At 40.6% G+C, this 14,343-nt stretch overlaps 1 protein-coding gene across 1 annotated transcript in view; it reads right to left on the bottom strand.

Annotated features, from left to right (window-relative positions):
* Positions 1 to 13,869, bottom strand: part of LOC127557530 (forkhead-associated domain-containing protein 1-like) — an 86,547-nt gene extending 72,678 nt beyond the window's left edge. Inside the window, exons 1-2 of the mRNA XM_051990843.1 lie at positions 12,921 to 13,869; positions 6,583 to 6,689 (exon numbers count right to left, since the gene is read on the bottom strand). Of these exons, the coding sequence (XP_051846803.1) occupies positions 6,583 to 6,689; positions 12,921 to 13,053 (240 nt within the window). The 5' untranslated portion in view covers positions 13,054 to 13,869. The remainder of the gene's footprint in view (positions 1 to 6,582; positions 6,690 to 12,920) is intronic.
* Between the last annotated feature and the right edge of the window lie 474 nt (positions 13,870 to 14,343).

A 14,343-nucleotide genomic window follows, 5' to 3' on the forward strand; every position in this document is an offset into this window, starting at 1 on the left:
ATGGCAAACCACTCCAATATCTTTGCCAAGAAAACCCTAAATGGGGTCACGAAGAATTGGACCCAATTGAACAATGGCTGAACAACAATAACAAATTATTGGACTACTGATTGTGTCTATTTTAAAACCTACACAGAAAATAGAAATTTTAAAAGGATGAGTTACATATAAAGTGACATTTGAGCTAAGAGTCAATAGGGAGCCATTAGTTTATTGAGAATGGGCATAGTAACATGATCTGCCCCGTGTTTTAGGAAGTCTCTTTGGCTGCTGATGGAAGGATGGTTTAGAGTCGGGGAAAGGCTGGAAGCAGGAAGAGCACTGAGGAAGCTGTTTTAATGGTCCTGACGAGAGGGTTTGAGGGTCTGAACTATGGACCCTCTGATAAGTAGAGAGAAATTATTTGGGAAAGAAATGCAGGGAAAATGATGCTGAGAGATGAAATCTGTCTGGTTATGGGGAGTAAGCAAGAAAGAAGAATCCATAAGGATGATTGACAGAGTGGTAAGTGATGTTCCCAAGAGTAGCAAGTAAGCTCAGAAGAGAGGAGGAAGGGAGGAGGAAGATAATGAGTTCCACTTGGATAATGATTTTGAAATTTGTCTGTACTGCAGATTTTTTAAAAAATGCATTAAGGCCTCTAGAGGAAATTTCCAAAGAGAAATTCCAAAAATTTTCAGAAATGAGAATCTTAGTAGAAGAATATATTCTCTCAAAGAGAAGGGAAGGAGCAGAAGAAGAAGTGGAGGAGAAGGAGAAAGAAGAAAAAGAAGAAAAAGAAGAAGAAGAAGAAGAAGAAGAAGAAGAAGAAGAAGAAGAAGGAGAAGAAGAAGAAGAAGAAGAAGAAGAAAGAGGAGGAGGAGGAGGAAGAGGAGGAGGAGGAAGAGGAAGAGGAGGAAGAAGAGGAAGAGGAGGAAGAGGAAGAGGAGGAAGAGGAAGAGGAGGAGGAGGAGAAAGAAAAGAAATATGAAGGAGAAAGAGGACTATGTAAAGGAAACACAGGCAGGCTGAGATGACGTGATTTGCCCAAAGTTACTTAACATGACATTAACAGGTACATGTCTGAAGTGGGATTTGATCTTGGGTTCTTTGGGAGGATTAGGTTCTGGTCCATGTGCTAAAACATGGAGGGGGATGTTCTGGACAGTAGAGAGAGAACTAGCCTGGGAGCCCACGAGAGCTGATTTCCAGCTCACTCTGTCACTTATTGTCAGGAGGTCCTGGGTAACCATCAGAAGAGCCAGTTACTATATAGCTCTCCTCTGGGTTTTTCAACTTTACATTTGTGAAATGAGAGAGTTGAACTAGACCACTGCTAAACTCCCTGTTGTGATGTCCCAAGTTCTAAGGCCCCTTCCTACTTTGAAATTCTATGTTCTAAAGACCCTTTCTGTTCCCAAGTCTGTGTTTTTTTTTGGGTTCTGTGAGGCAGTCAGGGTTAAGTGACTTGCCCAGGGTCACCCAGCCTAATAAGTGTTAAGTATAGGTGGCAGGGTTTGAATTCAGGTCGTCCTGATCCAGGGCCAGTGCTCTAGCCTCTGAGCCACCCAGCTGCCCCCAAGTCTACATTCTAAGGTCTCTCCCAGATCTAACAATCGGTGATTCTTTTCAAAGGAAAAATAGAGTCCCTAAGAAGTTATATCATCAGAGAAATCCTGAATAAAACATTACCTATTTCTTCATAATTTCAACAATACAAGAAAAACCTGGAAGATTAGAATGATCAACAACCTTTATAGAAAAAAGTGAATCCCTAATGGATTTTAGACTTCAAAAAGAATGGTGAAAAAGAGACACTGTGATGATGGTTGTTTGCAGAAGGCCCAGGGGTATTTCAGTAAATGTTAACAACTGGCTCTCCAAATAGGCTGGCCACCTTTTCCAGTTTGTTGGCTTTATTAGCTTTTTCTCCATCATTTTCTTAAGTTTAGACAATAATTAAAAAACCCCTCTAATAAATTAAACCATGGTTTGTAGCATTTGCTAATTTCTGAGCTGTAAATTATCACAATGAAAATTTAACAAACAGCTTTTCTGAGCCTTCAGAACACTTGAGTAGGTTCCTAATTATCCTTGCAAGGAAAAAAAAAACCCAATATGGGATTAAAGAGAAGCCCAAATACAGACTCCTCCCCCAAAGATTTCCCTGTCCTAGGTGGAAGTGATCTTGCTTTCATTGGATTATTTACTATTTGGTTTTCCTTTTATGCCTTTTATATAGGGTGGCTAGATGGCATAGTAGATAGAGCACCAGGTGCTCTGGGCACATGACTTGCCTAGGGTCACACACAAGACCCAAGTTCAAATCCAATCTCAGACATGTAGTAGCGTACAAGCCACTTCCTCTTGTGTGCCTCAGTTTCCTCATCTGTAAAATGAGCTGGAGAAGAAAGTGACAAATCACTCTAGTATCTTTGCCACGAGAACCCCCAATGGGGTCACAGAGTCAAACATGATTGAATAATGACAAACTTCCTTTTATGAACTCAGCATATTCCAATTTGTGTTCTGCTTATCTGTGTTCATATCTCATCACATTTATCACACAAAATCCTTGAAAGGAAGCATGACTATTTGTATGAATACAAGATGACGAGCAAAATGATGTAATGGAAAGAATTCAAGTTCGGATTTGACCTCAGGAAAGAATTCAAGCTCTGATTTGAAATCGGGAAAGATTTGCAATGAGGGATTTGGGGTATCTGAGTCTCAATTTCCTCATCTGTAAAATGAAGGTAGTAACTTGTGCTGTAACTCCCTCTTAAAGTCTGTTGTGAGAATCAGATGACATAACTTTTTTTTTAATTAAAGCTTTTTATTTTCAAAATATATACATGGATAATTTTCAACATTCACCCTTACAAAATGTTGTGTTCTAAATTTTTCTTCCTTTCCCCTATTCCCTTCCCTAGACAGTAAGTAATCCAATATATGTTAAATGTGGGCAATTCTTCTATATGTATCTCCACATTTATCCTGCTGCACAAGAAAAATCAGATCAAAAAGGAAAAAAATGAAAAAGAAAACAAGATGCAAGCGAACAACAAAAAGAATTGCTGTGATGCACACTCAGTTCCCATAATCCTTTCTCTGGGTGCAGATGGCTCTTTTTATCACAAGATCATTGGAACTGGCCTGAATCATGAGATAATGTTTGTAAAGTGTTTTGTAAGCCTTAAGTTGCCATATAGATACATACAGCTAGTTTTATGACAATAACAGTAATATCCAGAGCTGGTGGGGTACAGTAGATAAGGTGATGTCTGGAATAAAAAAGACTTGACCTCAGAAACTTATTAGCTAAATGATCACGGGCAAGTCATTTACACTTTATTCCTCAGCTATAAAATGAGGTAGTGGGACCATATGCTCCCGCTAAGATGCTTTCCAGCCTTCTCTACAGCACAGCCTGAGAGAAAACATATTGTGTCCAAGCAAAAGACCTGAGTTCAAATCCTGCCTCTGATGCTTACTCCCTATATGATCCTGAGAAAGTAAAAACTTCCCTGAACCTTGGTTTCTTCATCTTTAAATAACAGAGTTGGACTAGCTGGCCTCTCAGTTCCCTTCCAATTCTATGATTTAATGAGTAAATTGTAGTCAGGTTATGATCTGTCAGAGGAGAGAATAAGTCCGATCAAGTCCACAAGCATCTTTAAGGACTTCCTTTGTGCTGGACAGTTCTAAGGGCTGGGGATACAAGGAAAAGCAAAAAAAAAAAAAAAAAACCCTCCAAATAAACAAATGCCAAAACCAAATCAAATTAATAGTATAATTATGGAGACAAAATCTGAACAGCTATATACAAAAAACACACATATATATACGTATGTGTATATATGTATATATATGACAGACTAGAGATAATAGAAAGAAGAAAACTATCAGCAAAAGAGACAAAGACAACGACAGACAGACAGATAGAGAAACAGAGACAGAAACAGACAGAGACAGAGAACAAGAGAGAGACAGAGATAGAGACAGAGACAGAAGAAGAGGATTCAGGAAAAGATTTTTTATAAACCAACACATCAGCTGGTTGGTCCTCTCTTCCAGGAACTGCTCTGGAGAAACAAAAACAAAAATGAACCCGTTCTTGCCCTCAAAGAGCTTACTTTCTCTCAAGGGAGACAAGCAGGACACCTTTATTGAAATCTATATAAGATACCTTTCACCTGGCTATTCTGAGAGGAGCACGAGAACCCTGATAGAAATACAGCTACTAATTTGCCAAACAAATCCACTGTTGTGAACAGCATCTTCTTTTTCCAATCCATTTCTACTTCGAGAAAAGAGCTGTCCCAGGGCGGACCTGCGAGGCCATGAATACTCTCTTTGGAAGATATTTGAAAAGAAAAAACACTGTCTGGAATCAAGAGGGCCATGTCACATCTATCATCATCTGCCTCCTCCCAAAAATGCAAACTCCCCTTTTTCTTGAAGCAGTGTTTTTGTGGCTGGTGCTGGCCCCTGCTTCCCACACTAGAAACATGGGGCCGGATGCTGTTTTACCTTTTCTTGTACTGAGTACGTCTCAATTTCCCATGTTTAGTGGAAAGATTTCCCCTAATAGCTGCCATTTCAAAACATCTCATTAACATCCCTAGGTGGCTGCCACCATCCTGAATGCCCCTGAGATTTCTCCGCCGTCACCATCTCCTAAGCGACAAGTGACTAATCTTTATTTTTCAAAAGGGGTATGGCTCCCCAGTCTGGTCTACCATTTTACTTAAAAACTATCACCTGCTATGAAAAGGAGAAAAGACAAAAATTGCTCCCTCATTTCTTTTTCTTTTTCTTTTTTTTTAATAGAACACTCCTTTTAAAATTTTTTGTTCTGGAATGCATCATTGCCTGTTTAACTGGTTCTTGTTATTGAAACCCTCGTGGAAATGAGATAGCTTTTGCCTGAGGTTCTTTTAATACTTTAGAAACTAGAAATAAGAGAGGAAGTCTTGGAATAGGTATAGAAATGAAGGTATAGAAATGAATAGACAGCTGTTATGAAGTCAGGAAGGCCCTGAGTTTTAATTCTGCTCACAATACTGGCTGCAGACTCTGAATGTAATCACTTACCCTCTCAACACTTCTGAATGGTCTCTAACAGAAAAACACAGAGATAAAATGCAGATCTGCAGTGACTGAGAAAATTCCCAACTCCAGAATTCCCTAGACCAGTGAAATAAAAAAATCTGAACTCCCTATCTCCCTTTAATAAATGAAGCATCATGGGGTGATAGAATGAGAAATGGGCTTAAAAGTCAGAAGACCTGGATTCAAGTCTCTTCTCTTACAAACTATGGAAACTTGAATAAGGCTCAATCCAATTTAGCCTCATTGTTTATCTATAAAATGGGTATCATATTATTTTATACTACATTATATCATGTCACAAAATATATTGTTGTATCACATATCATATATTTCATTATATATTTATAATATATGTTGGCATATCTATCCAGCATTTGTATAAATGCTTTAAGATTTACAAAGCCTTCTTCTCATTTGATCCTCAGAAAAACCCTGGGAACTAGATGCTATGATTATTCCCATTTTATAGATGAGGAAAGTGAACATGTTGCATTCCAACCTCCTATGGTTGTTGTGGGAAAATGTTTTGTAGGCTTTTTAAGGTACCACAGGCATGTGAATTATTATAAATAAAATAAGATGGATCTGGTTTTGGCTCCAATCTGTAAGGAATAAATCTCTATACCAGTTAGGATTATGGAGATAGTAGGTAAAGGTGTGTTGTAATTTTTGCAAGGGAATTGGGTTAAGTTCTCCTTCAGGGTGACACAGATAGTAAGTGTCTGAGGCTGGAGTTGAACTCACATCCTCCTGATTCCTGGTGCTCTGTACCACCTCACTGTCCTAGTAATGGTGCTTCCAAAAAAAATGAATTTAGGAAAAGTGAATAGATCAAAGCAACTGAGAGGCAGCGTATTATAGTGGGAAGAACATTGGATTTGGAGTGAAGGAACCTGTGTTCAGATCTCAGATCTGCCCCTTTCTAGCTATGGCACCTTGGATGGTAAATTGACCCAATTGGCCCTTTTCTGGGCCTTAGTTTCTTTATCCAAAAAGTGAGTTTGGATTTAATGACTTCTACGGCCTCCCATTGTCCAAGGTCCTTCAGTAGCCTGAGGGATCCATTTGGGGTCAGAGAGCCAGTGCTTAAATCTCAATTCTGGTTTAATCCAAATCCTTGACTGTCTCTCATTCAGTCTCTGCTATAAAATGAAGAGCTTAGAACTGACCCTCACTAAGGTTTCTCCTAGTTCTAAATCTATGAGAATCCAAGGTCTCCATATTGATTAAATCAAAGGTCCCCATCTCCCCTATTCTCCATCCATGCTCACAGAGCTTACTAATATAATGGAGGACTAATGACTTGACCCTTATTGGCCAGGCTACCCATCACAATCAGAAAAGATGCAAATGTTCCAATTAAAAATGGTTAAATTCAGGAATTAATTAGTAGGTTAGGGACTAAATCCCTAAAGGAAAGGGGTTATTTCTAAGGGAATATATACTGTATGGAAACTTTTTGGGAGGTGGGTGGGAAGGGTGTCTTACCTTTAAAACAATGTCAGAATTTTCATGCCTTCCAATGGTAGTGTATCTTCTCAGGAAAATAAAGCCTTCGGAACATTTTAAAAAAGCTTTCATGATTGCTGTTCTTCCTACAAAATTTTCATTAAAAAATTAATTTAGTTAGAAAAAAGAAGTCTTGAAATTACTCAGTAATATACTACTTGGGCTAAATGGAAGCTACTGTACAGTAATATTTATGAGTCTAGAGCAGAGTTTAATATTTATTGAAGTTGTTAAGGAAGGGGGAATTTGTGACTTAGTTTTCTTGGTATAATATAAGATAGGGCAGAGGTACTCAAAATGTGGTCTATAGACCTCTGGCAGTCCCTGAAATCCTTTCAGGGGTTCTGAGAGGTCTTAACCAATTTCATAATAATTTGATTTGAGTCATTTTTCAGTTGTGCCTGACTCTTTGTAACCACATTTTGGGCTTTTCTTGGCAAAGGTATTGGAGTGGCTTGCTATTTCTTTCTCCAGCCAGTTTTGCAGGGCAAGAAACTGAGGCACTTTTAAGTAACATACCCAGGATCATTCAGTTAATAAGTGTTTGAGGTTAGATTGGAACTCCTGACTCCAGGCCTGGCACTCTATTCACTGCAACACATAATTGGTCTTCATAATAATACCTGCCCTTTATTATTATTACTTATGTGTCATTATAAATACATTATTTATCTGTTAAAATCCTTTTGCCCTTTTCAGCTACCTATCTGGATGAGTTCAGATTTTCCTCAACCAAAATAATCTATCACAACATTTTGAAAAAAGAAGCAGATTAGAGAATCCAGCTTTTTTTTATTAAGTCAATTATGAGATCAATCAATAAAATATTTATTAAGCACCTACTCTGTGCGAGACACCATGCTAAGCTGTCAGAAATACAAAATGAAACAAAAAAAAACAGTTCCTGCCCTTACAATCTAATGGAGGAGACAATATGTAAACAAATACATGTTATATACATATACATATATACATATGTATACATATATACATATATAAAGCAAATCAGGATAAATATATGATAATTAACAGAGGGAAGGCCCTAGAATTAAAAGGGATTGGGGAAGACTTCCTGTGGAAGATGGGATTTTAGTTAGAACTTAAAGGGGCAGCTACATGACACGTGGATGGAACACTGGGTCTGAAGACAGAGTCCTGATTTCAAATCTTGCCCTAGACACTTATTCTTACTAGCTGTGTGATCTTGGGCAAATTACTTAACTTTGATTTCCTCCAAAAAAATTAATGATAGAGAAGGTAGGAGGAGGGGGAAGCTTTGAGGCAAGTCACTAAACTTTGATTTCCTCCAAAAAGAAAAAATAGTAATAGAGGAGGTAGGAGGAGAGGGAAGCTTTATGGGAAAAGCTAATGAGTTCTATTTTGGACATGTTAAGTTTAAGATGTCTATTGGACATCTAGGTGTCCCAGTAGATAGTAGTGTCAGGTCTAGATAATAGTGCCACAATCTAGAGCCAGGAAGAATTACCTTCCTGGTTTAAATCGGGCTTCAGACTAGCTGGGCAAGTCACTTAATCCTGTTTGCCTCAGGTTCCTCATCTGTCAAATGAGCTGAAGGAGGAAATGGCAAACCATTCAGTATCTTTCCTGAGAAAACCCCAAATGGGTCAGGAAGAGTCAGCCATGACTGAACAACAAAATTAAGCACCTAGACTTGAAAAGATCCTATTCCTCAGTAGAATGCACATTCTTTGAGGGGAGAGACGTGTTCCAAGATGCTTTGTTTAGGGCTATTTGACTGTATTGAGTTCTATACCTCAGAATGTTCTCAAACTTCATGTTCCTCATTCTAGGGCTTTTCAAACAATGTACTGAAATTCGTATTTTAATTGAAGCTGAAGGATGCTAGTTCTGCAAGTCATTTGGTTTGATTCCCCATTGTGAAATTTCCTAGCTTAATGACAATGAATCTCGGCCTTTCTGAGCTTGATCAAGGCTCTCAGAATTTTAGGACTAAGTTTCTGTAACTTCTGAAAGGCCCTTCTTTAATCCTTAAGACTGAATGATGGTCAGGATTATGCTGTTCATTGCCACATGCTAGAAAACCAGGCGTGAGAAAGGGGGAAGTGACAGCTAACCAGGATCAGAGGGAAGAAAAAGGCAGTGTCTGATGTTATCTTTCTATTGCTTGCCTCTGAAATGCCCATTAAAATCAATCCCCAAACCATGCTTCTGAAGTAAACCCAATTTCTATTTTTTCAGTGCAAATCCTGGATTCTACATTTGCTGAAAAGCCAGTGTTCTCATGGGGTTTCTCTCCTTTACTGTTCTATTGAAAGAGAAGTAGGGAAGCTAGGTGGTGAAGTGGATAGAGCACCAGCCCTGAAGTCAGGAGGACCCAGTTCAAATCTGGTCTCAGACACTTAACACTTCCTGGCTGTGTGACCTGGGTAAATCATTTAAACCCAATTGCCTCAGAAAAAAAAGAAAGAAAGAAAGAAAGAAAGAAAGAAAAAGGAAAAAGAAAGAGAAGTATAATTATGTAGTGGACTGTATAGAGTGCCAGCCTTCAATACAGGAAGACACATGTCAGCTTTGTGAAGATGGGAAGCTGGTTTAACTTCATTACAGTAAAGGGGAAAGGATAGTACATTTAAAGTAAAATACTTATTACTTATTGCTTATGTGACCCTGGGCAATAATAATAACTAGCTTTTATACAGTGCTTCAAGATTCACAAGGCACATCAAAATTTTCTCATTCGATCCTCACAACAACCCTGGGAGGCAGATGCTATTATTATCTCCATTTTACTGATGAGTTCATGGAGGCAAACAGAGATTTAATGATTTTCCAGATTCACACAGTTAGTAAGCGTCTATTCTGGTGTTCCTAACTCCAGGATTTAATTCCTAATTCCAATGGTTCAATGGATTATACCACCAAGGAGTCAAAGGCTCTGGGTTCAGATTCCAGTAAATTATTTCAACTCTCTCTCTATATCAATCTCATCTGTATTATAGCTGAGGGGGTTAGACTAGATCCCAGCTTCTTAAACTGAGGACTATGGCACCAGATGGAGTCTCATAATTGAATGTGGGTATCATGAAATTATAGTTTATTATGAGTAAATGTTTGATTTGTATACCTACTTTATATACTTATATACCCAGGGTCAAATAAAAGTTTCTGGGGCAAAAAGAGAGTGGAAAAAGCTCTGGTATAGATGATTTTGAAAGGATCTTATGGGGATCTATAATTTGTAATTTCCGCATGCTAAGCTACTCCACGACTATAAGTGGTCCAATGGAACCTATGTTGGAATTAGGGTTTGAACACTGATTATAATCAGGTTACGCTTTATGCAGTGTCTGGCACAAAGTTGGAGAAGGAATCGGCAAACCAATTTTCTAGTATTTTTCCAAGAGTTTTCTCTCATGATCCCAAGTGGGATCTGGAAAAATTGGACTGGAAATGGAAAAAAACTAAACCAAAAATCTGGTACAAAGTAAGTATTTAATAAATTCTAGGAAAGGAAATGGAACTTGACTCAGAAGCATTTGGTCCAGTCAAAATCCTCAACTGTAAAAGTAGAGTTTGGAAAGTGAGGTGATTCAGCTTTGGGCCTGGAGTCGGGAGGACCTGAGTTCAAATCCAACTTCAGACACTACTAGCTGTATGACTCTGGACAAGTCACTTAGTCCTGTTTGCCTCAGTTTCTTTGTCTGTCAAATGAGCTAGAGAAAAAAAAGGTAAATCATTGCAGCACCTTTGCCAAGAAAACCCCAAATAGGGTCACAAAGATTCAGACAATGACTAAATATTTACAATAAAAATGAATCTTGACTAATGAAAAACTCACTTAGTAAGTATCTTAGAAATGAGTTGTCCATACTATTAATAGGTTGGAATTCTGTTTTGTATTGAGCAATAGCCTACCTCAAAATATTGTGAAATAGAATCCATAAACTAAATAGTGTTTGCCAGTTTTTACCTAAAGACAACAAATGGAAATAGTTTTTACACAAATTATCTTCCAGACCATATGGCCCACTTGCTATGCCAAGCCAAGTGAATGGATTCATTTCACATTTCCCCAGAAGGGGACTAAAGAGGTGTTATTTAATTTCCAAACAGTCAAGCTTGTTTTCAAGGAAGGATGAAAGGGAAAGAAAAATACAGTAATTTAAGCACAGATTGAGGCTGAAGGTAAACAGCCTAGAATCAGAAGCCCTTGAATCCTATCAACTACACAATGCAAACTTTACACCCGTCTCCCATGGGTACTGTATCTGGAGCAGGTAGGTGCTTAGTAATAAATGTTTGCTCATGTCAAACATTCAAGTTAGCAAACATTTATTAAACATACACTATATATACTGAGTTCGAATTCTGTTTCCCTCCTCCTCCCCCTGTCTATACTGGCTAGGTGATGATGGATGGAACGTATCCTCTCAGTGCCCTCAGGGTGAGTCTCTAAAATTATACATCACAGAAGAGCGGCTGATCGTTGTTGCTGGAGCCCAGAATATACAACTATAAATTCACAGCTGAAAAAATAACCTTAAGGATCATTTAGGCCAACTCCCTTATTTTACAATTGAGAAAATTGAGGCCCAGGGAGGAGAAATCCTTTGTCCAACTAGCAAGGAGGCAGAGCTGGGATTTTGAACCCAGTGTCTCCAAATCCAGCACTGTTCTCACTATACAAAGAGTTTTTCAGTTTAAATCCAGGATCCCAAATAATCTCCCTCCTCTTCCTCTATCACCTCTCAAACTGGGCACTCTACTAGGTTTTGGGAACATAAAGATGGAAAATGATAAAATGCTTGCCTCCCAAAAGCTTAGAGTCTAACCTCCCTACCTTGAACATTTTCATTTCATATTGACTATATTTTGTCTGTTTAGAGTTTGTATTTTCTCCTCCAGTAAACTCTGAGCTCCAGAAAGATTGGAACTGATTTGTGTCTTTCTTTGTATCCCCAACACTTAGCACAGTGCCTGGCACATAGTAGGTGCTTAATAAATATTGCTTATTTACTCATTATCTTCTCTATTAGAATGTAAGCTCTTTGAAGGAAGGAAGGCTGGCTTTGTCTTTCTTTGTATCCCCAGCACAGTGCCTGGCACATAGTAGGTGTTTAATAAATATTGCTTTATTATTCATTATCTCCTCCATTAGAATGTAAGGTCTTTGAAGGAAGGAAAGCTAGCTTTGCCTTTCTTTGTATCCCCAGCCCTTAGCACAGTGCCTGGCACACAGTAGGTGCTTAATAAATGTTGCTTAATTATTCACTATCTCCTCCATTAGAATGTAAGGTCTTTGAGGGAAGGAAAGCTGGCTTTCCCCTTCTTTGTATCCCATTTAGCACAGTGCTTGGCACATAGTAGGTGCTTAATAAATATTGCTTTATTATTCATTATCTCCAGTGTAAGCTCTTTGAGGGAAGGAAAGCTGGCTTTCCCCTTCTTAGTATCCCTAGCACTTAGCACAGTGCCTGGCACACAGTAGGTGCTTAATAAATATTGCTTTATTATTCATTATCTCCTCCATTAGAGTGTAAGGTCTTTGAGAGAAGGAAAGCTGGCTTTCCCCTTCTTTGTATCCCCAGCATTTAGTACAGTGCCTGGCACATAGTAGGTGTTTAATAAATATTGCTTTATTATTCATTATCTCCTCCATTAGAGTGTAAGCTCTTTGAAGGAAGGAAAGCTGGTTTTGCCTTTCTTTGTAATTCCAGCATTTAGCACAGTGCCTGGCACACAGTAGGTGCTTAATAAATGTTGCTTAATTATTCACTATCTCCTCCATTAGAATGTAAGGTCTTTGAGGGAAGGAAAGCTGGCTTTCCCCTTCTTTGTATCCCCAGCATTTAGCACAGTGCTTGGCACATAGTAGGTGCTTAATAAATGTTGCTTAATTATTCACTATCTCCTCCATTAGAGTGTAAGCTCTTTGAGGGAAGGAAAGCTGGTTTTGTCTTTCTTTGTGATCCCAGCATTTAGCACAGTGCCTGGCACATAGAAGGTGCTTAGTAGACGTTTATTGACCACTGACAGAGAATGACAGGAAAGAATGAATGAATGAACCAAATTTAGGGCGGATGGGAAACACCAGTCCGATTGGGCCAAAGATTAAGCTTCCCGCTGCAGGGTCCGTTGGAGAACGCTGGCGAGCCCCGAGCCCCGGGGAGAGGTGGGACTGGGTGGGGTGGCTGGGGATCCTCCGTGTGTACGGAAGGGCCCGGACCTGGTCGAGGTGCAGGGGTCCCCGAGGGGTGGACCGGGCCTCTCTCCTCCGACGCTTCCTGCGCCCCTTCCAGCCCTCCTTTCCCCTCCCCCGTCCGCCCTCTACTCACGGGGCTGGAGGAGGCGTCTCACCCTCCGTGGAGAGGAGAAGGGGAGCCGGACTGAGGGGCGCTGCTCAGGTTCAGAGGCAGATGACCAGCCGCGAGCCCCGCGTGCCGCTGTCCTGTGTACGGCGGTCTCCATGGCAACTGGCTGAAGACCGGCCAGTCCAGGCTTCCAAAGGAAGAAGGCAGGGAGGGGAGCCGGCTCTGCTGCTCCAGCCGGGAGATTCGCTGAAGGCAGCGCGGAGCCGGGCCCCGGCTCCAAGGCCAGAGCCCAGGGCGCCCCGGCAGCGCCTGGCTCGGGGAAAGGCGGGGCCGACAATACCAGCCCCAGCTCCGGGCAGGGGGGAGAGCGCTGGGCTTGGGAGGGCGGGCGGCTGGGCTGGAACCCCACTCGGAACCCTGTGTTAGGGCGACCTCGGCCAAGTCCGCGACCTCTCTGAACCTCAAGCGATGTCTCTAAGTGCCCCAACAATTCCAGCTTACTGATCGCTGTCCTTCGAGCGCTAAACTTTGCTCTTCTGAGGCTAGAAAGTCGGGGGGAAGGGGGAGCTGCGATCGCCCTGACTCCAGCAGACGCTGCCCTTTGCAGCGAACTCCCCGAGACTGCAAACCTGTGGTCCACCTGCCCCTCAGCTCCTTCTTCCCGCTCAGCTCTCTGTGGGCCTGCCCCTGCCGCACCCTCTGAGCAGAGTCCTCAGATCCCGCCTGCCTCCGGCTCACTTCGGGGATTTCAGGTCTCTGGGGTGCTTTACCCAAAGCAACCAAGACACAAACACGGATCTCCGGTGTCCAAGGAGGCAGCTGAGCGTAGGCAGGCCGTCCTGGAGTTTGTGGCTAAGATAGTGAGAGTAACCTGCCTATAAATGCTTTAAAAAATAATAGCTTTTTATTTTCCAATTACATGCAAAGATAGTTTTCAACATTCACCCTTGCAAAACTTCGGGTTCCAATTTTTTTTCTCTCTTCCCCCCACTCCCTCCCTAGATGGCAAGGATTCCACTATATGTTAAATATGTGCAGTTCTTCTATACATATTTCCACAATTATGCTACACAAGAAAAATCAGATCAAAAAGGAGGAAAATGGGGCAATTAGTTGGTGTAGTGGAGAGAGCACCAGCCCTGAAGTCAGGAGGACCTGGGTTCAAATGTGACCTCAAACACTTAACACTTCCTAGCTGTGTCACTTAACCCCAATTGCCTCAAAAAAGGAAAAAAAAAAAAAAGCAAGGAAACAGCAACAACAAAAAAGTGAAAATACAACATTATGATCTACATTCAGCCCCCATAGTTTCTGAATGCAGATTACTCTCTCCATCACAAGTCTATTGGAACTGGCCTGAATCACCTCATTGTTGAAAAGAGCCAAGTCCACCAGAGTTGATCAACACATAATCTTGTTGTTTTAAAGGAGTTCTCTTGGTTCTATT

This window comes from Antechinus flavipes, chromosome 3, assembly GCF_016432865.1.
Source record: "Antechinus flavipes isolate AdamAnt ecotype Samford, QLD, Australia chromosome 3, AdamAnt_v2, whole genome shotgun sequence".
In the NCBI taxonomy this organism is placed as follows: domain Eukaryota; kingdom Metazoa; phylum Chordata; class Mammalia; order Dasyuromorphia; family Dasyuridae; genus Antechinus; species Antechinus flavipes.